The sequence below is a fragment of the Rhinolophus hipposideros genome (assembly GCF_964194185.1).
Source record: "Rhinolophus hipposideros genome assembly, chromosome: 3".
Classification (NCBI taxonomy): Eukaryota; Metazoa; Chordata; class Mammalia; order Chiroptera; family Rhinolophidae; genus Rhinolophus; species Rhinolophus hipposideros.
In genome coordinates this window covers 13,028,413-13,054,125 of record NC_138049.1, presented here as the reverse complement: position 1 = coordinate 13,054,125, position 25,713 = coordinate 13,028,413, and the positions used below count along the sequence as shown (strand labels likewise).

Sequence of the window (25,713 nt, the reverse complement as noted above, 5' to 3'; positions counted from 1 at the left end):
GTTCACCTAGCTGAACCACTGATGTCCAGGCAAATATTTTTCCAAAAGATAATCAGTGCAGGAAGATGGTGTTTTTTTTTTTGTTTGTTTGTTTGTTTTTGTGCTTCTCTCAAGTGTTCTGGCCTCTAATAGAGTCTTGAAAGTCATCTGCAATTTCTGGGTGTAAGACATAAACCTACTGGGTGTGAGACCTATAAACCTACTGGGTGTGAGACCTATAAACCTCCTGGGTATAAGACATAGAAATCTACTGGGTGAAAGACATATAATCCTAATGGGTGTAAGACATATAAACCAACAGTTACTCAACATACCTTCAGGATCTAGTAATCTTGGGATCCCCAGTTCTGTCTCAGCAATAGTGAAAGCTTCTTCCAGGTTTTCTCGGTTAGATCTCCCTTTCACTCTCTCCAAATCCACTAGCTCTGGTCGGATAGCATGGATGACTGAGTGAAAGGCAACCCCACTTCTCCAACTCCGCCCAAAATCTTTCACTTCTATTCCAGTCTGCCTTCATGTGAAAAAAAGATAAAATCATGTCACATTCCGAAGAGATGATAGGCATTTTCCTCAAGGCCTCACGCAGAGTCCAATCCTTTCCCGCAACAAATGAAGTGCAGTTAGCTATACCACTTAACCAGTTTTGAGAACATTTAAACAAAACAATATTTTTAGACGGTAAGATGATAAGATGTAGAAATCTGGTTCCATGCTTAAAGTTTATTTTATGTTAAAATTTTCAGTAATTGAGATATTCAATTTAAAGCACATTTTAAAAGGAAATCAATTTCTAGGAAATTGTCTGGCCAAATTTTTAAAAAAGGAAAAATTAGAAAAACACCAAAAATGATAATAATTCATCATTGGATATTTTTGATAAAATACCAAACATATTGTTAATGATAATGATGAGTAAGCTGTGTTATACGCACACAGGTTATAACTGACATAATAGATAATAAACATTGTTGACTGTGTCTGACTTATATCAAATGCATTAAAATGAACAAACACAGATGGATGTTGGTCATATCTGCACATCAGTCACAAAGGAGCCAAATGACTCCAGTTACCCCACAGATCAAATTGTTTTTTAAACTCTTTTTTTTGAATTGCCTTGAGGGCATTGCATTGGCAGCAAGTATTTGTTTTTTGATGGGGGGTTTGATTAATTCAAAGCCAATTACAATAATTAAAGTGATTCAAGTTAGTAGTAATACTTTATTGTTAAAAACAGAAGTGAGGCAACTCACATGAGTAATTTTTTTCTACATGTAACTTGTCGACTGTAAAGATAGTTCCAAAAAGAGTAAAGATACCTTTGAGCAACGGCAACATCCCTTAAGTCTAGAGCCTTTAAAGGTGATCCATTAATTAGGTAACACTCAATGGATAAAATATTCTAGTAGTTTCTTTTTAAAAAATCAGTCTCATTACAGCAGAAATAACATCACTCAATTTTTTTTACCCTATATTCTCAAAATTTCCATGAACTGTAAGATACAATATATCTGAATGATATATCTGAATGATAAACTGAATAATATAGAAAGTTGAAAAGTGCCCTTAAATTTTACCTCAGTAAACAAGATTCACTTTAAGTTATGTTTTACCAATGTACATTCAGTTTGCATAAAATACATTGTCCTAAAAAGACCATCATTGGATCTAATCACTGGCTTCATAAATAAATATTGAAAAAACAATTGTGTAATACTTTAGTACTTGTAAAGTAACCTTGAGTATCTTTTTTTAGCTCTTTTAGAGTTCCTGTCTTTGGTAGTACAAATATATATTTTTTCAGCCAACATCTGACACACTGGCCAATATCCATCCAGTTTGAGCAGTATGTTCCTGTTACATGTTCATTTGTACATTCGCTTCTGGCTTCAACTTACTTTTCTACTTAAATTTCCTCTTTGCCCACATTTCCTCACTATAACTATTTTTGTATTCACAGTCTCTTAAGCTACCTCAAATTATTTTTTAACAAAATAAGGTGGGATGTAAATAAACAATTAGCTAATAAATATTCATCATGTAATTCACATTTTCTGATTTTTTTGAACTTATTTATTGTTTTAGACATTTTCAAAAATAAATATATAAAATGTTTTCTTATATACTTACTATGTTGGAATAATTTAAAACATCAGTACATTTTCTTCTGTATTCATTGAACACACACACGCGCGCACGTGTGCTCCTACATTGTTTTGTTTTAGATCAAAGTACTGGTGATAGCCCTAAAAAGTTTTAATTCTAGTCCAAACCTCTCATTTAAGAATCTTTGATACAAAATCAAAGAAACTTAGACACATCATTTAAAGAAGTGATGAAGTGTGTTCTGTTTATAGACATTTCTGCCCTCTACTACAAATTAACTTTAATTTATTGTAAAGGGATCTGAGATACATATCTTCATTTGTTTGGTTATCATGTTAATTTTTATCCTCAAATACAATTGTTCTTCTCAGCCATTTGAAAATAAGGTATGCAAATGTCAGATATGCTGTAACGAATGCTTTTATTTTTGAGACTACATACTGATAGAAGAAATTGGTAAAAAAGGAAAGGAAAAGAAAAGGAAAAAAAAAAAAAGAAAGGAAAAGAAAAGAAAAAAAGAGAAAGAGGGGGAACATAACTGTCCTGTATTGCTGAAGCTATTTTTTTAATTACTTCTCAAATATTTAGAAATTTTATATTAAAACAGTGAATACACTCTGACAATTTGTCTGATGTTTACTGGATGTTTTTATCCTTTCTCACCATCTTCAGTCTTTCCAAACTGATAAACCTTCAGACTACAGACTCTCACAGATTATCATTTTAGAACACGTCATATACTAAAATGAGTACAGATTCTCAAATCTTGTATCCATGTCAAGTAAGAAATTGCCTGAAAAATGCAGACTGGGATAGTGTAAAAAGCAGCTTTTAGAAAAATTATCAATAATTCAGTATCATAATGGTATCATATGTTCATTACAGAACTTTTATGGCAGAAAACAGTTATCTCCCTAAACCTCTACAATTTATGCAACTAATGTATATCACTGATATGCTGATGGGTCGAAAACTCTTGAGTCCATGAATCTGGACATTTATACAGATAAGAAACATACAACTTCCACTGATGTTACAAATATACAAGTTGTAGAAATGAGTTTAATTATCATTAGACGCCTGCACATCTTTGAAACCCCTCACACCATGTGTGAAACAAAACTAATGCAGGAAAACTCCCACAGCATTAAATCTGAATTTTACTTCAAGCTATTATAATATTACATGAAAATCAATTTATTTTCAGTTAAATGTAATGATGTGTGAAACAATGGACAAGAAAATATTACTTTATTAGAAAGTTTTATTGTGATAGCCTCATGACAAATGTCATAGTGTGTGGTCACCTGTCTCCTCCTACCCAGCATGTTTCTTGCCCAGTTAAACTGCAAAAGAGACTAGTAACATCCGCTGTAGATGGAATGCAGACAGCATACCAGCGATGTAGGAAGGGCTTTTCATTTAATTTTGATTACAGTTTCTGAAGAGCCAAAAGCTTTGCTTTCAGAAATATTTTTGAGTGCAACTTGAATCAAAAAAATATACCCCAAATTAGAAAACCACCCACACACTATAAAAATTAAAACTATCTACATTAGTAACATTAATTCCATCTTCTTTATGTTTACTCTTTTCTCTCCTTATTTTTGCTCCTCAAACACTTTAAAAATAGAACTCCCTCTGCTCAGTGTCTCAATATTTTATAATGGTAAGTACTTGTTTACAACTATTTTCCGGAAGTAGAGAATAAGAGTCATATTATATGTAGGCATACAAAAAAAAATGAAAGTGAATGACTTACAGATCATTTAGAAAAATAATTGAAAAGCACACTTTCTATGTGAAGAGATCTTCCACATCTTGCCACAAAATACTGGTATGATCAATTAAAAACTCTATTGAAATTGCTACGAAAAGATACTTTTTGAAAGTAGTACTTTTCTATCCACCATTATCACATAAATGTACCCACATATAAATTTATTATACCTATTAAAGTAATAGAAGGAAACAAAACTAGGAGCAAATTATCTGTTCATAAAGCTGGAGTTGACAAAGGAATCTACATTCCAGATAAAAGATAAAAACAAAGGAAAAATTTTTAGAAACTAAAATTGCTAGGAAGTCTCAGGAAACAAAAACAAATATAATTACTATTTCCAAATGTGGACCCTAGTTCACACTATCATTAAGTAGAACTAAATAGTCTTATGAAGAAAATATTAAATTTAAACCTCAGATTTATCTGTGTAAAGGTGATTTAACAGGAGCGAAATTCCAAACAATGACTGAAACAGAATTAGCCCTCATGCGGCTCATCAAAGTATAGGATTAAACAACTGAGTTACACAGGCCCAGTGACATGCATGAAGAAGCAGTTGGTTTCATGGCAGCATTTTCCTAGAGCCTTAGTAATAATTTGTGTTTATCTTTTAATTTAAGGAAAGAGTGAAACCTGACCCAAAGCAAAGCCAGTCATGCAAATGTCTCCTCACGTATTGCAGCCACTCGAGGACGCACTCAGTCATAAACTGATGACTCCAATTCAAGGGTTTCAAATGTAAGCAAATTCTTGGTACTTACTTGGCTGCGGTGTACTGAACCCACTTTAACAAAGCCTTCTTAGCATTTCCTTGGACCTTGGTGGCCACCTTCCGTTTACTGGGGGGGCTGGCGGTCTCCGAGCTGACTGTGCTATCCACAGAGGACGTGCTGCTGGACAAGGGCTGCAGCTGGGGCAAGTTGCTTGTCAGCTCTTCAATCTGTGCGTCAACAGTCAGCACAAAGGTAAGAATCATCTTTGTTCTTCTTTCAGATGTTCCCCTTTTCCAACTAAAAACGGTGTATCTTCACAGCCTTAACACCACTGACAAGATGTCAGCTCTTAAGGGGCAGGATTGAGTGCCTTGTACTCCCTGCTGCATCTAAAACTGTACCTTATGTGTAGTAATAAACACTCGTTAAATACATGCACGGATTCATAAACAAAGCTTAATGGTTATCCAAACTCATAGAAAGTACAACACCAAAAGTGAAGCCTAATGTAAACTATGGACTTTGAGTGAGGATGAAGTGTCACTGTAGGTTCATTAATCGGAACAAATAAACCGCTCTGATAGGTTATGGGGGAGGCTATGCATATGTGGGTGCTGGGGGTACGTGGGAAATCTCTGTACCTTCCAGTCAACTTTGCTGTGAACTTATAACTGCTCTAAAAAATTCAGTCTTTTAAAACAAACAAGCAAACAACAACAACAACAACAAAACCCTAATGTCCAGAACCACTATTCTGAATGGAACAGCAACTTAATTTCTCCCCTTAGTATCTAGCAGGAGTGTGGAACTGCTCCCTTCCAGAAAACAAACAAAAATTTTCTCAACTTTTGATACCAACGTTTTATCTTCACTGTGTCCTGCCCATTTTTCAGACTGGGTGGTTTTGCCAGAGTTGTTTGGGGAGTTCTATCTATAACACCTTTACAGGGAAGAAGAGGAAATTCTGCTACCAAAAGACAATGGATGTGTGAAGGTCACATTTCTGCCAGCTCAAGGATCAACCCCACAGGTATGACAAGTGACAGCATCATTAAAATGTCCACCCACTCCCTCCCTCCATTACATTATATCAACTGAAAAGGGAGCTGTAACACAATACCTGGAAATATAGAATAATGGTCCACATCAGTCCGAGAACAATTGAAGGTCGGCCATCAGCTATATCAGTGGAGTTAATGTTGACTAATTTAATCTGTTTAAAAAAAAAAACCTGTGGTAGTAATATACTGGAAAATTATAACCCACTTAATTATGGAATAATGAGCACTTTATTAGACATCAACAAACTTGGTCACACTTGTACAGTGTTAGGATAAGCCATAACAACAAACAAGCACATGATTTCAGTGGAAATTTTAGGAGTGTTCATTAGGTGCACACAATAAAAATAACTATAAAATGAATTTCAAAAACATGTTTAAAGTTGAAAAAAAACATGACATCATGCAAAGAATTACCAATAAAATGCCATACAGGAAAAAAAAAAAAAGAGTTATTCCTTGCATTCAGAAAGTCACTGCAACTTAAGAGAAACTGTGAATAGGTTAAGAAGATGCACTTACTTTGAAGTTTGTTACCAAAGAGAATGAAACTTATGCTCTCTTCTACCTATAAAAGTCAGGAGTTAAAATTTCTAAATTTATACTAACCGGTGATCCTCTGTACATGGACTGACATGGAAAACAAAGGGAGAAGATGATACACACACATAAATAATCTTTCAACATCAGCGTTATTTGTTCAAAGTGAATAAAAATGTTGGTAGTAAATTTAGAGCATGATTTGGGGAATACATTTTAAAAACAAAGGAAAGCCAAGAAATAGTAAAGAAAAAGAGACTATTAGGATTCAGCTGCCTACTTTTGGGCACTGATAACTATAAAGTACTCAGGACAGATGTTAATCTATCTACAGTTGTTCTCAATTATTCATTCCAATGCCTTCCCAACTATTAAAAAAGGTATTTCCAAAGTCCAAACAAGATGGATTTTATCTCAGTCAATCTCTATAAAATTAACAACTGCTCATCATTGTCATAATCCCTTAATACCAAAAAAGTAATAAAGTACTCCTTAAACTTCTAGCTCAGTAATTCTCAGCCACGATTTCATGAGGTGTGTTATTAATAATAATAAAGTTCAGAAGTTTGTCAATGGTTTACTTTAAGAAAAATTTATCAGATGCAAAATCACCCCGCAAATACTTTACGCTTGAGTAATTCATTTAAATTTACTAGTTATTTATCAATAAGGGCAGTGTAAAAGCTAGCACAACAATCATTGGAAATAATTTGAGATCATCTATGGGATTCTGTCTCACTGGTAATGTTCATTCATTGTGTTCAGAGACAGAAAAAATTGAGAACTGCCATAGATTATAAATTTATGTGTCTATTTGTTTTAAACCTAGCATAGTGTAAGACATATAATACATGTTTGTGAAAAATAAAGAACATCAAATTTCTTTAACCTTTTATGACAGAATCTATTGCAATCTTTTCTTTTTTTTTTTTTTTTTTTGAAAGCTTATAAGAGTTTATTTGAGCCAAACTGACTGCTGGGAAGCAAAATTTCAATGGATTGAGAAAATGTTCCTACAACCTTTATAATCATTTTGATTACTCTGTTTTAAAACTTCTCCATAATTTTCTCCATATCCATTTTAGAATCCATAGACCATAAATTTATAATATATCCTAATAACCATAAGATTACAATTGGCCCTCTATATCCTCAGGTTCCAACTGCAGATCAAAAGTACTCTAAAAAAAGTTACGTTGTTGCCGACATGTACTATGTAGCTAGGCCTAGGATGGTTGTGTTTGCAATGAACATGTGCAGACCTTTTTTCTTGTCATTATTCCCTAAACAATAGAGTGTAACAACTATATACTTAGTATTTACATTGTATTAGGTATTTTAAGTAGCCTAGAGATGATTTAAAGTATGTTGGAAGATGTGAAGAGGTTATATGCAAATACAACGTCATTTTATACAAGGGACTTGAGCAGCCTTGGATTTTGGTATCTGCAGGGTCTTGGAACCAATCCCCCATAGATACGGAGGGAGACTTGCATTTCACGGAGGACACATTATTTCCCTTTCCTTGTATATCATTCTTTAAAAAAATGTGGTTGAATGTAAGTTGAATTTCTTACCCCAGCCCAGCTCTAATTGTACTATGAAGTTAACATATTCAACTTATTATAGAACCTAATGATCTTTTGCTCAACTTGTGAAGAAAAATGTTTTCCATAATTATTTTCTCTCCTAAAAACTGTGTGTTCTACAGTGGATTTGTGGAGCACAGGTTTTTCTTTGTTTGTGTTTTTGGTTTTTGTTTGTTTGTTTGTTTGTTTGTTTAAATCTTCTTTCCCTTACAAAATTATATCAAACCTATAATAAGTTAATAGGCTAGAGGGGCAATAGAGAGTTATCCAAAGAGACTGAAACATTTCCAGAAGCCAAAAAGAGGATGGAATTACATTGATGGATAAAATCTGAGCAGAAGGATATTGGACCACTGGTTCTCAAAGTGAGCTCCTTGGAGCAATAGCAAACATATCACCTGGGACCTTGTTAAGAATGAAGAATGTGAGACCACCCCAGACCTACTGACTCAGGAATTAAGGGAGTGCAGCCCAAGAATCTATTTTAACAAGACCTGCAGGTGATTCTGATGCATATAGTATTTCAGAATCCTGGACTAGACAATTGTACTTGGTTCACGTTATCTGGAAAATTTTGATTTTGCAAGCCAGAGGCCTACATGGACTGAGTTGTGTATCCCCAAAATTTACATGTTGAAGCCCTGACCCACAGTGACTCTATTTAGAGGTCGGTCCTTGAGGTTAAATGAGGTTGTAGGGTGGGGCCCTGATCCAGTAGGACTGGTGTCCTTATATGAAGAGAAAGAGACACGGGAGCTGTCTTTCTCCACACGCACACAGGAAAGTCCTATGAAGACCTAGAGAGAAAGTGTCTGCCAGCCAGGAAGACAGGAAGAAACCAACCCTGCTGGCACCTTGATCTTGGATTTCCAGCCTTTAGAACCATGAGAAAATAAATTCCTGTTGTTTAAGCCACCTACTCTGTGGTATTCTATTATGGTAAACATAGCAGACTAATACAAGGCCCGCAGATGTTTCCAAAAAATATTCAAATTACTTGAGAATACATTTTTTTAAATGCAATTTAAAAATTCACATTACCAGTTTTTCTTGATAAATTGGAAAATCTAATGAATAGCGGCATCACCACTCTATACTAGTTGCTTTCTCTGATGGCATGTCAAGTGAACCATTCTAAACAGTCATACCGGTAGCCGACTCCATGAATTATCTAATAAATAACTCAAATATATTAAATAAATAGATTTTAATAATAATCCAGATTACTGGCTTTCTTGTTCAGTAGGAAAACCTGGCAATGTCGCTGTGCTGGCATTTCATTGGGGGTAGCTCTAGTTGGAACAAGATGAGTATTTGCTTCCTTCTTCAAGACAGGCCTGCACTGCTCAATCCTCTTCTTACAATAGTAAGTCTCTTACTCACTTCATCTTCTAGATCACCTTTCTGGAACTCATAGGAATCTAAATTTATGTCCTTTGTCTGCACTATGGCAAGTTTAGGAAAGATGGACGGGGAGGCCTCTTGTATTACTGTTTGGAAGGATCCACCTGATTCCATATTGGAGAGAAAAACTTGTGGATGTGGTGATGGATCTATTCATTAGAGTCACACATACATAAATCTTATTATATAGATACCGATCTATGCTTTTTTCAATAGCCCTGTAAACAAGTGGAAAATAAACACAATGCTAGCATTTTCTCTAGTAAAACTTGAGTGAGGAGTGCCTTCATTATTCCTTAAATCAAGCAAGAATCCAAGGACTAAATACATTTTAATTATCTAAAGAAGAAATCAAACTGGAGGACAAAGTAAGTACAAAGATCAAAGACAGGTTTTTGATCCTATGTTTGAGAATAAGCTTTTAAATTGTAAAGAAGAAAAATAAACAGTAAGAGGGAGGGCAACAAAAAGTGTTCAAAAACACATATCTTCCCATAGTCAATTATTTTGTGAGCTTATGGAGAAAGAAATGCAAGAAAGAGTAGTCCCAAACTACGTATTTCAGGTAGATTTTTTTTCTTTTAAATTAAAAGAGATTAGGGATTTGTGGGTACAGACAAAAGGGAAATGCTTTGGATTTTGTTCTGAGATTCAAATGCATTACCTTCTGCCCTTAGTGAATATAATATTTAAAATCTGAACTCTCTACCTTATAAAAAATATTACTTAGGATTGTTCTGTGAAAATGGACCTTATGCAAACAAGTCTTCTGTGAAAACAGATCCTCTTTACAAACAATACCTTTCAGAGATTAGGTTATTCATTTTTTTCTCCAATCTATTAATTAATAGGGGAATTTTATTTTTATGTTCCAGAGAACTGACTGAACTTTATACAGATTCACTCTACCAAGGGAATTTATCAAGATGTAAATTATTTAAAAGCTAGACTCTCTAAGTTTTCTTTAATTCTGTATTTTCCAGAGTTTCTGCCTTATAGAGAGTATGTAATTATGCAATTGTGAAGTACATGAATTAATTTAGTGCATATAAACAAAGAAAGAAATAACTGATCATTTTATTTTCCAGAAATATCTGGATATCCATTTATAAAGCTGGTTTTGGTACTGCAAAACACATACTTTCTGAATTCTGACAAATTAGAAAAGGTCAAATCTAACAGGATTGGTATAACCATTTTGGAGGGAAATATGTCAAAACCTCACCTAACAAAACTACATACACACTTAATTTTTTGACCCAGCAATCACACCTCTAGGAATTTATCCAGAAAATGCCCTTCCAATAATATGAAAGTAGGTATGCAGTTATTAATTCCATCATTGTTTCTATTTGAATAATATTAGGAACAACCTAAATGCTCATTCACAAGAGAATGGTTAAATAAACTGACACATCCAGACAATAGAATGCTAGGCAGCTGTGAAGATGAATGAGGAAGAGCTCCAGGAACTGATTTGGATGATTTCCAGGATATGTTAAGTGAAAAAAGCAAAGTGCAAGAGTGTATCTATAGTTGTTAACCCTTCATGTAAGAAAGAGGTGGTATATGAAAATATATCTGCTCATCTGTGCAAAAGAAATGAGAAACTAAGAGACTGGTTACCTAGAAATATGAAAGGGAGTGAAAGAGAAGGAAATGATAATGGAGTAGCAAGAATGAGGGAGGAGTAGCACTTCTCCAACTTTTACTCTTAGAATCACAGGAATGCCTCATTTCCCCCGAAAAAGTAGTCAATTAGAAGGTGTGTGTGTGTGTGTGTGTGTGTGTGTGTGTGTGTGTGTGTGTGTGTGTACGGGGGGGGGGTTACCCAAATGGAATATAACTTTGTTACCTAACTCTATTTCAAATTAATAACATAATCACACTAAAAGAGATGGGAAGAACAGAAGTAAATACAAATGAAAATAAATTTGGAAAACATTCTTTTGGCTGGATATTATAATGCTAAGGACCAAAAGAATTGCACACAAATACTGTTCTCCACTTAGCAAATCTGTTTCTCATAGGGGTATGGATTATCAATTCCAAAACTATTTTATGTGCACATTAGAGCTAAAAAGCAATTGAGTATAGTGTAGATTAAAGTCAGGTTTTCATTGTAAGACAGAAAAAAACAAACAGGAATGGAGAGCTAGAATAGCCTTGTGGTGGACAGAAATCAGAAGCATCAGCTTGAACTTAATGGCTTATACACACATGTATAGGAGAAGCTATGGGGGGGGGGATGGCGGGAAGAAAGAGAGAGAGAGGCCCCCAGGTTTGTAAACATATTTTCTAGATCTGTCTGTTGAGAGGGCTTAGAAGTAATAAAACCTCAGTATTAATGGATATACATCGCACCCAAATATTGGTTTCTAAATGCCATTTGCTAGTAAAACAAACAAAGCCTCATTAGAGAAGTGGTTGATTCCAGGACTAGGGCAGAGAAAATTCAAGATAAGCAGGGGCCAGCTTGAAGAAACTTTTAATGGCCAAAACTGGAACCATTTGAACAACAATGTAAAAATAAATAAATAATAATAATAATTTATACTTATAGAAAAAAATAAATATCCATGAGTCTATGCTGAAGTAAATAATTGAAAAAATAAATAAATGGGGGGAGAGAAAGGACACCTTTTCTTACAGTACAATTCCCATTAATGCATGTAGAAAGAATGAGGGAAATACAAAATCGCCATTAGGCAAACAGCACAGAAACAATTACTGAAGGGAATCAATGCTAAAATCAGTGAACAAAGTTTGAGAAGAAACCGAATATTAGCAGAATCTCAATTATAGTGCAAAATTAATAATTTTACCATAAAAAAAAACACAGTGGATGAGCTTACCAAGTGACCAAAATGAACACCAGCAGCAGTAAAACGTGTCAGGATCCTACATGCAAAATAGGGTGCACTGAAAAGAATACACCATTTCCTTGGATTCTTGCCACATATGCATAACCTCAACATAATCATGAGACAGCATCTTACAAACCCAAACTGAGAGGCATGCTCCAAAATAACTGGCCAGCAGTGACCAAAAGTGCCCAAGTTATGAAAGATAAGGAAAGAAGGAAGACAGTGGAAGAGCTACAACGAGAAAATGCAAGTTGTGTTACTCATTGTATCCTGGAACAGAAAGAAGACATTGAAGGGAAATGGATGAGAGGAGAGTAATGTCTGTTCTTTGGTTAATAGTATCATATCAATTTTAATTTCCCTGGTTGGAGAATTGTACACGCATACATGTACCGTGTGTAAGTGCTTAACATTAGAGGAAGCTGGGTGAACTACGGACTTCAAATCTCTGTCCCCCTTTTCTGCCACTTTTCTGTAAATTTATAATTATTTCACAATAGCATTGCAAGAGCATGCTGTATAAATTACAGGCAGAGTTTGGACTCGACAGTCAATACTGACAACGTCAGTATGCCCACAAGCCCTTCCGAGAGTGTTTCAGTGTGGTTGCCCTTACCTTTCTTCCTTCAAGGAACTTGAGTGCCGTGCCAATGTTGGCCACAGAGTGGATTCGCTTCATACGCCGTCCTTGTTCACAGGGCTACAGACGGACCATAGGAATAGACTCAAACACACACGTCAGAACGGTAGTTATACAATCTATTTGTGTGTTAAAATATACTTGAAGCATGTTCAGGAACAACCAGTGTTACTCAATTTCTACAAAGGTTAGCACATACATAAAGGAGCATCACCCACGCAGAACCTTGAAAACGTACCAATTTACTCAATAAAAGGCATCCATTCCCAGCTTATCTGTTGATGCTTTTGCCTTTCAGGTTTCTGCATGTCTCAGAGCACAAATTCAACACATTCCTGTGTTGTCTATTGAGACTCTCACTCCTGTAAGTGAGGAAGCATTTGTATGAAAAATACTCCTGCTGCATGTGCAAGGGCAGGGTTGGTATGGGAAATCTCTGTACATTTCTCTTAATTTTGTTGTAAATTTAAAACTGCTCTAAAAAACAAAGTCTTAAAAACAGTATGCTTGGTCACTCACCATTTGTTTTTTCAGTTAGACTAACATGAAATGTTATTTACAATATTAGTAACATTTCTCGGTTCATATGACCAAAATAAACGGAGCATATAAGCCAAGGTTAAAAAGTAGGACTGCGAGAATCAAAATGTTATTCACGTAATAGTATGTTCTGGTTACCTGTGTTTGCATTACTAAAATGTATGACGTGCTTTCTATGTGCCATGTAGAATGTTAATTGTAAAACTTAAAGTAATTTCAATGAAGTAGATGGCATTAGCCTCCTTTACATCTACAGGAACCAAATGGATACTTGAGGTGAAATAATTTCTCCACAGTCACATAACTAGTAAAATGCTCTCTTCTCTGTGATACCAGGACTAGTTAATCTCCCATTAAAGTTCATAATCGAGTATCTTTTACTTTCCAGTTAATTGTGTACCAGGTAATACTCTGTATGATATGATTTGAAACATATATTTAAACAGAAAATGGATTTCTAATTTTTTTTATTTTTATCATTACTTGGGAACGTATTATACATGACATAGTACCATCATTGGTCATGTATGGCTCACTTACTTATTTAGTTAAGTACCTGTCTTAATGTAAAAAACACCTATGAACCTGCCAACTAAAACAAAGCGAGGACCCAGAAATTAAATATGAAAGCCATACCCCTCAGTACCACCACCATTCATCCATCCATCTGTCTTCCTATATCCATGGCAACCATCACACTAAATCAAACCCAATGCTTTCCTCTTTATATAAATTCATTTTATGAATATGCATTCCTAAAATAATATTTATTTTAGTTTTTAACTTTATATAAAGGATATCACCGTATTAATCTTTTGAGGCTTAAGTTTCCACATAATATTTTATTCCTAAGATCCATCCACATTGTTGTCTGTCAATGTATTTCATTCCTTTTGACAGCTATATTATGTGCCGTTTATCTACTCTCCTTTTGATGTGAATGTGGGTCACTTTCCGATTACGTCTCTTGTGACCTATGCTGCTAGATCATTATTCAACATCCCACCTTCAGGACAAGCATAAAGAGTTTCTCCTGGATTCATATACCTAAGAATAGAATCGCTGTATCAGAGTCAATGTGACTTTTGAACTTCAAAATAATGCCAAACTCTCCCAAAGTGTTTGCACTATTTTTCACTCTTGTCAGCAATACAAATATAATCCTATGGATGCAAAGCCTGTCCAACATTTGATTTTGATAGATATTAATTTTTTTTTCAATTGAATGTCTGTAACCTGGTCTTTCATTGTGGTCTTCATTGGTGCTTCATTTGATCAACAAGGACATAAACAGCCCTTCCTCCTTTCTTTAGTAATGCTTCCTTTTGCCTTTTTGCATCTCTTGCCCAAGTTTCCCTTTGGCCTGTTTGTCCTCATTATTTTGAAGATGTACTTTATATATTCTTGATATAATCTTTTCGTAATCCTTTCACAACATATATTTTGAATATCTTTGACCAATTTTTAATTTCTTTAGTCACACTCTTGGAGGTTTTGATTTAAAAACATTTCTAAGGTTAATATTAGTCAAAGGTAGCAATATTTTATAGTCGATATTTTGTACCTTACTATTTTTCCTTATCCTGATGTCTTAGAGCTATTTACCTATATTTTCCTCTAAGAGTTTAAAGTGTTTTTGCCATTAGGTCTTACTCCATTTTTTATTGTTTTTTTTATATATAGGCCATGAGATAAGGATCCAAGGTCATCTTTTTCTATTAGGATAAACCATTTTTCTGTTTCACTTATTAAATACTCTCTTTTTGCCCCCGTCGGAACTGACATCCACTAAAATTCCATTTCATATGTTCGTCTGTTTCTAGACTTTACTGGATTGGTACCCATGGCTGTACCAATACCACACTGTCTTAAGTGACATAGTCTCATTGTAAGACCTGATATCTAGTAGGGAAAATACTTTCTCTCTGCCTTTCTTCTTTGGATTTATTCTGGCTAAGTAAGTAAGTTATAAATACCTATTGTATCGTCCCGTCTCATAACTGCATCCATTTTACACAATTTAACCTGCCTTAATGAAAACAACGATTCTTTCTACTAGGCTACTAACTTTTTGAGGGTACTGATCATAACTCATGTGTCTTTGTTTTCCTTAGGGGGATAAGGTAGTGCCTTATCCATAACAGAACTCCACAAACGTTAGATGGATAGGTAGTCATTTATACATATGATGCCAAACCCAGTTGCAGACTTGAGTTCTACTCTAAATATGTGATTACTAATAAATCCACCTAGTGAACATGCAGGGGTCTTTGATGATCCGATTTCCTAAGAGGGCCCCCTGTGCACTTTTAAGTGGATTGTTAGGCTCGTCTTGAATGAAAAGTGTTAGAGTTTTAAAAATACTGTACAGAAGTTTAACAAAATGGATGAGAAATAAGTTGCTCTGCATTTCTTAAATTCTATTCATATTACTTCTATTACTTCTAATTTTTCAATAGTAATTCTTTACATTCTTACCAAATGTTAAGTGTAAAAATAAATTTAGTGTTCCTATGTTTATGCGTCATTAAAAACATACAAGCACTCGTTGATTTGAAGAGTAAATGTTCTGCAAATAATAATCAAGGGAGGTAGAGAAATTAAAGAATAATCATTTAAAAATTCCCTAGGACCTTCAATAAAATCATAGACAAGAGGGTGACAAGAGGATATCACTGTATTAATCTTCTGAGACTTGAGTTTCCTGTACAGAATACTGGACCAAGTATTAAAGGGACCAAGGATATTGAGGTTCCGCCCTTACCCTGAGTTGCTGGTGCCCAAAGGAATACTAAGCCATTTGGAAACATTTCCTAGAAGGTCATGGTCAGAGCCAGAGTCTTGGGCTATACGAACTGTGATGTAAGTATAACAGTCTTAATTGAGTTCTACCTGTGAGATAATTATAAATTTCCTGAACAGTATTAATGGTTCTGTGGAAAATGCTCTTGCCCACATTTTCCCTTTGAAAGCTCTAAAAGCCTAGGATACTCATTCCTCTAAATGACACTTTTCATCTTAACGAGGTCCTGAACCATAATGTATACATGTTCAAAATTTAAATAAAGAGTCCCAAGGCTTATCTATAATTTCAGAGTAATTCATTTATGTAATTCAGAATCTCGAAGGGCTCAATATGAATAAATAATAACAGTGAAATCGGAAACTACTTCTATGTCTGTTTCCCTACCTGTTAAATGAGAATGCTGAGATTATTCCTGAAATTGATCCTAGCTTTAAGATCCTATAATTCGAACTACATGTATGTCTGAATGAGGAGGGCATTTATACAGAAGTGGGATTCTTATATCAAAATACAAACTTTTGCTAGAATCATTTAGCTTGGCACTTAAATGCCCACGGAGGTGTCTGTATACTGTTGGCCAAGTACAATGGCAGAATTATATTGACACAGAATAATACACTTCTTAAATACACCCATTTGAATTGTAACAGAAGCTCCTTCCGCCTTCTAGGAAATAGCTTAATTCAGGAGGACTAATGAAGATGACTGGTTTCTGGCAATCAAGGGAGTATATACTTCAGTTCAATGACTCCTATATCCTACTGCTAATCCAGTTTCTTTAGTTCATTTACATGTCTGTATATTCCACATTGGCTGTTTACATGTATTTTGTTTGATTTCACCAAAGCAGAGCTTGAGACAAGGACTTGAGTGTGTGTAGTTTACTGGGGAGATGATCCCAGGTAGCAGAAATGAGAAGGCGTGGAAAGCGAAACAGGGGATGGGGAAAGGCCAATAAAGGGTGCACTATTCAGGCTCTCCACTGTGGGAAACTGGGGCTCCATCCCCCTGAGAATCCCACAAGGCTCTCTATGAGATGTATAAAATACATCCCAGAATTGACCCTCCTACAAATGACAGACTAGAACATTGTTGATGGACTCCCATCTCTACTGGTTGGGTGTCCATTGGGACTATTAACTCGCCTACATTTGAGGGCTGCCTTGTGAAATGTGTGGCTTTGATAAGCCCTGAAGGCAGAACCCCACAGATATGCCCCCAGTGCTAGAGTTGAATACAGAGGTGATGTCCACCACTGCCATGGCTGAAATCAGACATGAGCTGAAATGACATCTGGGGCACAGAAAGCATCTGTTACAATATTAATCAGATTAGACAAATGACTTACACAAAATTACTATCAGTTTGTATTTTTCAACAAACAACCCTTTTACGAAAGTTATTTTTAGGGCTCCCTATACAAAATTAACTGAAATTTAGGTTCAGGCAAAAACACTTAAAAAAATAATTTATTCAAGTAATAATGATTGTATAACTCTTGTCAAGATAAAATAAAGAAGAAAATAAGTACTCCCAATTTTGGACCCTATGTCTAGTGTGTTAGACAACATTCTGAAGACTATTTCCTGAGCTTCATTTATTATTGAAGTTCAATATCTTTTTCTTAATTTTTAAAAATTTTGTTATATTTACTGGGGTGACATTGGTAAATAAAATTATGTAGGTTTCAAATGTACAATTCTATAATACATCATCTATGTATTGCATGTGTGTTCACCACCCAAAGTCAATTCTCTTTCCATCACTGTATATTTAACTCCCTTTACAATCTTCTACCACCTGCTCCCCCTTACCCTGTGGTAATCACTGATTCTGCTAAACATCATTTATAAATAGTTTATGTTTGCACACTACTTACTTCTCTACCACTCTGAAATTAAAAAATAATAATAATCCATTAAAAATAAATATTTTATCATTTGGATAATGTAGAGAAACATTTTTTATAGCTCACTGTCAATGTTGTTTTTTACTCTGCTGGTTCCGCTGCACATAAAAACAAATGATTCTGAACATGCTGTTCCTGTTACAAGTGACTGATGATGGAGGATGTCCCCAAGCGCACACAAAAAAAATGCCATGTTCATTTCAAGCTTAATTTTCAACAAACAACTATATAAATACGCAGGTATGAACCAATAATCCTTTCCAAATGGAAAGCAAACACTTAAAGCGAGGTAGATGTTAGTTTTAGCTAAGCTTCCTGGACACCCTACATGTGCATTATTTACCATGATGATTACCAACGAAGTTCTTAGCTTCTAAGGTTGCTACTAGTACACAGTGTTTTCAATCTACTGAAGGTGTGCGGGAACAAGACAGGAAACGTATTCCTTGCTCCCAGAAGTGACCCACAAGCTAGTGTTTCCTGTGTGTCACTGACTACAAAAGGGAAGATCTTTCACCTATACGGGCAGAGTCCTTTATGTTCCTAACTCCACAACTGCTAATTCCAACAATTTGACAAGTCAGGTCCCAGAAAAATTCTTACCAGTTTCTGTCCAGATAGGACCTCTAAGAGAGCAAGCAGCTTCACACCATCTTTCATGTCTTCAAAAAGATCTTCTACCACCATTGGGGGTTTCCGCTATAAAATAAAATAAAAATAAATTAATTAATAAATGCAAAACCTGCTTCTCTCTGTCGTCCCTCTGCTTTCATTGTGAAATTTGTGGGAGAAATTTCTAAAATACCTCAATGATTTATTTTGGATATGATCGGCAATTACCTTTTGATAGCTGTAAGAGAAAAACAATCCTTTGGAGATAAATTTAACATTCAAAAACCTCAGGAGACCTGACACTTAGGCTTTCATAAATACATATTACCAGCATCTTTCTAGAAAGGGATTTTTGACAAGGGTGGGATGGTGTGAAATAGGCAAAAAAAAAAAAAAAAAAAGGAGGGCACTATCAATGTAAAAGATAAGAGAGACAGGAAAGCAGGACCTAAAAGGGGAGCAGGAGGTGCCCCAGAGAAACATGATCAACTTTCCAGCTTCACTCTGAGTGAGCACATTACCGGGCCTTAACCAGGTGCCACATTTCCATAGGATATTCTCTCCCAGGTACCCTGCCTGGCTCCGGACCTGCTGTGGGAACACTGTTAGCATAGCCAAGGGTACAGATTTCATCTTTGGTGGGTAGGCTGGCTATGTTCTATTTCATAGCCTGGCCAATCTAGGAAACCTCTCACAGTGTGACATTGAACCCAGGAGATCACAAGTGCAAGAGTACAGACTGATCAATGCAAATCCATTGCCACTACTAGGAAAATAAATCAAGGCCTACTTTCTTTCTTTTCTATTTTTTTATTTTTCAAAATTGTTTTTTTTTTCTTTTTTTAAAAATTAAAGTTTATTGGGGTGGCAATTGTTAGTAAAGTTACATAGGTTTCAGGTATACAATTCTGTATTACATCATTTATAAATCCCATTGTGTGTTCACCACCCAGAGTCAGTTCGCCTTCCATCACCATATATTTGATCCCCCTTACCCTCATCTACCACCCCCCTCCCCCCTTACGCTCTGGTAACCACTGAACTATTGTCTGTGTCTATGAGTTTTTGTTTCTCATTTGTTTGTCTTGTTCTTTGGTTGTTTTTGGTTTATATACCACATATCATATCAGTGAAATCATGGTTCTCTGCTTTTTCTGTCTGACTTATTTCGCTTAGCATTATACTTTCAAGATCCATCCATGTTTTCACAATTTGTCCTATTTCATCTTTTCTTACTGCCGAATAGTATTGGGTGGCAAGGCCCACTTTCAATTCATGGAGGGTCTTTTATTTTTTATGAAGGTCATTAAAATACCTAACATACTGGGGTTCAACCAATCTTGAATTAAGGTCTATCTTGGCTCAGAAGAAAGTAGTGATTATACTAATATTGATGGTCAGTGGGGGGTAGGTGTCCTCAGATTTCTCACAGAGTAAGGAATTTTTCTATTTATCACCTGGGTTCAAGCTCTATAGTTTCCTGATTCTGAAAACATGTTAAAGGCCTGAGACTGGATTCCTGACTTTCAACTATCTTAAAAAAAATAATTCTATGTAGAGATATTTAATCACCAAATGTGTTATTGAAATGTGCCTTTTTCTCTACCCACTGCTATGAAGCATTTATATTTCTCTTAGGACTGCATGAATTATAGTCTCTGAAATGGTTCAGTTCTAATTTTAAGTGCATTTTTCTCTCTTTATAAAATGAACAACTGAATACATTTTGTTCTCATGCTGTGAAATACATGTTCAAAAATAACAGTTTTCATTTGTAATCACTTTTAAATTCTACTATTGACACTGCTTATTATTTAGAGAGCAAAAATGTAATAATGCCTTTTTATTCTAAGCATACAAATAAAATTATTCAGAATAAAATGAGCCTTTACAATGAAAACTATTCGGTGCAATAAAAATCAAAATTATTGTGTGTGCTTTATGTAATCATTAGAAATATGGTCTATTATTGCAAATGTCCATTTGTATCTTATAATTTAAGTACAATGGAACAATGAGAATAAAAGTTCATAAATATGGGATATGTTCAGTATACAAATACAAAGAGTTCTTCATATATTTTATTAACCTGAAAATACATAAAGAAAGTTAAATAAGACAGATAATTTTTACGAAATAATAAATATTCCAAAATATTGGGCACCAAAAAAATGATAAATTGCGTCCATACGTCCATTTTGCCCTTAAACATACACAGCTCTCTGCCACTTTGAGGAACATTTTCTCTTGACCCCACTTCTGCCTATCCTGTTCCTCCTGTGTGTCTCCTGATGTCCCACCTGCTTCCGGCTCCCTCCAGCTGCACAGATACAGTGATCCTGGGAGTGGCCTTCACGTGAGCAGGAGCCCACTGGCCTCTCTGCACTGGGACTTGGTGGTGCCACAGTCTCCTTGATCTGTTCCCCCGCAAACCCCTTTGCTCAGCCTGCCTGGTTTGCAGGCCTCTTTTCCTTCTCGTTCTCCTTTCTTCCTAACTGTGGCCATTCACCAAACTCAATCCTGACTCCTCTGTTCTTTAGAAAATTTTGTCTGGAAGCACACAACTCTTGAATCCTTCCTTCCACATAAGTGTTCTCTCCTAAACATTGTTGAGTGCACGGCAGGCTCTCAATGTCTATTGTTGGCTGACTGACTGATGACTGACTAAATGAATGAATATAATTTTCTCAAAGAAAAAAAATCTCTGTAGGCCCTATGCCCATCTTAATGGAACTTTAAATGTGGTACATACTAGGGGCAAAGAAAAATGGTCTCCAGGTTCTAAACAATCATAGGACGCAACACAAAACACACATAGAAGTATTTTGTTTCTTAAAGTCTTGTTCCCAGTAGGAACTCTTTAAATACTTGTGGGAGGAATGGATGGGTTTCTTAGTCTGTGCACGGAGAAGAATAGATAGTTTTGATGTGAACACAGACATCTAGAACAGCTTCATTTTCCTCTTTTTCCCCATAGCAAATTTCTGGTCAGTTGTCATCACTCAGCTCACATGTAATCTTTTTCAGGTATCCAACTAGAATTATTTACTTCTTCCATCCTAAGTACACTGTTGAGATCAGAAGGATCACATTCCATTATAGTTATTCACAAAGCTGTGTCCTTAGGAACTCAGATCATGGGGCTTCTTGAGCACAAAGAAGAAGTCAGATACATCTTTACATACTTAATACCAGGCACAGGGCTTAGCACTAGTTGTCAGTAAGTATGTAGCTAGTGACTGAAAAACACTGAACAAGGATATTTACAAATACCTTTTGGAATCTTAGGAAGATATATGTAAATAGGATCATGATGCTAAAATTTCTCTTTTTATAGGAAATACGAGTTGCTTCTGAAATTTTTTCCATGAGTGTCTTTCTATACAAAGCAAAGAGATACAGTCTGATGGCCATTGACACACACAATAGAAACTGGGAGAAAATATTTCTCTTCAAAATAAAAATGTATATGTCCACTTATATTTGTAATATACAGGTATATTTTCAACGCACTGAATGATAGGTTCTAGCATTATGTAATCATTCTTATTTTAATACGAAACCAGTAAAAGAGGAAGAAAATAAACCTCTGGACAATCTTACTGCAAAGAGCTTACAAAAATGCATACTGGACAATGACATTTATATTTCGATAAGCTCTATCCAATTGCCCACAATGCAAACATTGTATAAAACCAAAACAACAACAACAACAACAACAAAAACAATCAAACCTTCATTTATCAAAAATTACACCAATAAAAAAGTCCTAGTAATGATTGGACAGATTTTTCTATCCCATTTTGCACAAAGTATCATTTACATATAGTAAATGACCAACCAGAGAAGACCTTTACTATTGTGACTGCATAACAATTATTTTTTGGAGCATCATTTTAATAGAAAACCTTGAAGCTAAAATCTCTCTTGTTACATGAACACTTGTTACATGAACACTTATGGCACCAATCTGATTACTTTGGTAGGATTCAGGTCATGGTCCTAGAGACCAAAAGGAAGTTAGAAAGGAGGCTAATTTATTGGAACCTGACTTAATGGAAAATAAAAATAATGTGGTTTTGTTGCTCACCAATTTTGCAGTTTCAAGCACTAGATAGAAATCTATAAGGCACTTTCCAAGGCCACAGTTATCCTTTTTTTAAATTAACATAAAATTATAATAAGTTCTTTTTTGTACAATATTTGGAAAAATTACATTCTCCTTGGCCTTGTCAATCACATTTAGATATTCTACAGATATTCATGCCAAGTCTGAGGTGGTTTAAAAAATGGAAACTTCTAACTGGGTGAGAGGAGAGGGGATGAAGATGGGAGAGAAGAAAGAGAGAAAGAGTTACTTCACTTCTGTAGCTACCCCCCTCTAGAAGCTCTCCTCAAACTATGTTTAAACCCTAAGTTCTGACGCTAAGAGGACTGCCTGGCCTCTAAAAGTCTTTGGAAACTCAGGGAAAATGCACATGCCTCTGTGCCTGGTTACATTCTTAATAGTTAACTCATGAGTGGAACCGAATCACAGAGCACTTTTCTCTCTTTATTCTCCTGTCCTTTTATTTTTGCTATACAGTCCCTTTAATGACATGTAATGAAATTCATTCCCTTTCTCTTAAGACTTACAAGTGATCTAATGTTTGTCCTTGAACTTTATAAAATATGAGAATGAACAGGGATCTTGAATATAATTTGTACTATTTCCTGTATTTTGGGAAAATAATCCACTCTCTAACATTGTGTATGTATGAGTTACTTGTGTCACTTTACTAGTCTACAAGCACTCGTACATATTTAACCCTTATCCACCATCTATTTTCATCACTTTATTCATCGAGGGATGACCATGTTTACTAAGCCACATGTTGATTTTATTTCCCTAGAAACAATTACATTACTTAGGGGGAAAAAGATTAAGAGAATAATTTTGATGAAAAAAAAGACATCAGACATAAATATTTGGCATGAAATTAAAATTTCAGAACTCTCACACTTAAAAATTATATATGAATTTTAAAATGGTGGTGCAAAAAATTGATATGAAAAAATGGTCACTATTATAGTACTACATATGCAAATTCCAGTATTTACTAGATATTTCCATGGCTTAGATGTTCATACATTCTAATTGAGTAGATGTTTTAGTAGGGATGAAAAAGGGAAGGAAAAAAGGAGAAGAAGGGAGGGAAGAATGAATAATATATTTTTGAACATCTCAATGTGCCAAGCACTGTGCTGAGGGCTTATACATGTTATTTCATTTAATATTCATAACCACTACATATGGGACTGTCACCCCCTCTTTAAAAGCAAGGAATCTGAATGTCACAGAGGTTAAACCATTGGCCTAGGTCACAAACCTAGTAAGTGACTAGGTTTGAGCCCAGGTTTATTATACTTTGAGCCACCTTGTGAGACAGGAAGCATAGTATAAAGATTGTTATTTTTTTTCTGTATACACAAAACTATAAATGTGACTTTTATTAATATCAACATAAAAATATTAACTAATCAGCTGACGTGCCTGCCACTCTACTAGAAACAAAAAAATATTAACAAATATTAGAAGCGTCATGTCTATGAATATATACTGACATCGACACAAGTCAGTCCAACTCACACCATGTCCCCCAGCAGTCACGTTTGCTACACCCTTATGTTTCGCTATGTGAGCAACCTGAGCTGGGCCCATCATGTTCTCTGCTTGGATGCAGAAGATGGCTGAAGCCAGTGGTCACACGGCAATGACCTAAGGACACGTGTCAGCAGGTCCTGCTGCTGAGGCCCCAAGAGCCCCTCTGCCTTTTTCTTTCTCAAGCCTGGGTTAGTCGGTGCGTCAGGGCTCCCCAAGACCATCTTCAGCTGTGACTCTCTAGAAGGACTAACAGGACTCAGAAAGGCTGCTATACTCATTGTTACATTATTACAGTGAAAGGACAGAGGTTACAATCAGCAAAGGTAAAGCGAACATGGAGTCGAGTCCAGGATAAACCACGTGCGAGCTTCCGGAGGTGGGTGGTCTGTTCCCTCCCAGTGGAATTGCACAGTGACAGGCTTAGTTATCCCAGCCACCATGTGTAATGGTGCGTGTCAGGTGTTGCCAGGGAAGCTCACCCGACCCTTGGTGCCAGAGTTTTCATCTGGAGTCTGTCGTTAGACATGTAGGCATGGAGCGCTTTCAGAGCTGACCTCAGCTACTCAGGCTCCAGCCCTTCCCCACCCTGAGTCCTCCAGCAAAAGCAGGTGTTCACCATAAAATACATTGTCAAAATGAACTGATCTTGTGGAAGTGGCACAGTTCGGCCCAAGGCCTGAGGCATACAGCACACTCCTACCACACGGAACATTCCAGGTGCCCAGAGGTTATCTCCTAGGAGCCAGTCTAGCACCACTCCCAAAGACAAGTCTTTATTTGGAATGTACAGGGTTCCAGCAACCCAGCAACCTACAGAATTAACCTTTTCCTGCCCAGTCAGCATTTCCTTCCATACCTCGAGACACCCAGTATTTGTTCATAGATTTCACTTCTGGGTTAAGTCATCTGCAATCAAGTTCCGTCACTTGCAAGAAAATAAAGCACAACTGATATGTGTGTTTATTTTGTGATTATGTTGGAAACACTGTTCTGAGTGTAACAGTGTACATTTCAGTGCCTTTCCACTCCCACTCCCTGATAAGATTCGTGTACATGACCAGAGATGAATTCATTCCTTATTGATGAATGCACATTTTCATGCGAACTTGATCGCATTTCATGTGAGAAAATGTTTAATAACTTTCTGACCAACTGATAGTGGTAAATGAATAGGGTTCAATAGCTTAAGGTTATTGATAAACAAGCACATACACCCAAAATTTCAAAATTAAATAAGTAAATAGATAAAAGGACTAGAGCCATTTTGCATGAACAAATATATGCCTATAGCTTCAAAATTATAAAAATGTTAATGGACTAAAGTAGTTTTATCATTTTTAACTTTGCATCTAGAGGGGAATCATACGCACATCAATCAAAGTGAAAGAAGCTTTGGTGTCCGATTAAAATCAGTAATATGGAGGAGTACAGACCTACTTTGAAACATTACCGGTACATCATCACTTTATAAGTAGATATCTGGACATCTGCTAGAATCT

The 25,713-nt window shown here is 35.7% G+C and overlaps 1 protein-coding gene across 14 annotated transcripts in view; it reads right to left on the bottom strand.

Moving 5' to 3' along the window:
• The window catches only part of SYNE1 (spectrin repeat containing nuclear envelope protein 1), a gene marked incomplete at its 5' end in the record, with an annotated part of 420,585 nt that overhangs the window by 311,047 nt on the left and 83,825 nt on the right, over positions 1–25,713 (bottom strand). For 11 of the 14 annotated variants that reach the window (XM_081044694.1, XM_081044700.1, XM_081044701.1 and 8 more), the window contains 6 exons: positions 315–511; positions 4,651–4,829; positions 5,723–5,815; positions 6,273–6,293; positions 12,680–12,763; positions 18,562–18,657. In XM_081044694.1, coding sequence (XP_080900820.1) covers positions 315–511; positions 4,651–4,829; positions 5,723–5,815; positions 6,273–6,293; positions 12,680–12,763; positions 18,562–18,657 — 670 coding nt within the window. The remainder of the gene's footprint in view (positions 1–314; positions 512–4,650; positions 4,830–5,722; positions 5,816–6,272; positions 6,294–12,679; positions 12,764–18,561; positions 18,658–25,713) is intronic. The other 3 variants (XM_081044699.1, XM_081044698.1, XM_081044703.1) reach the window with 1 other exon arrangement.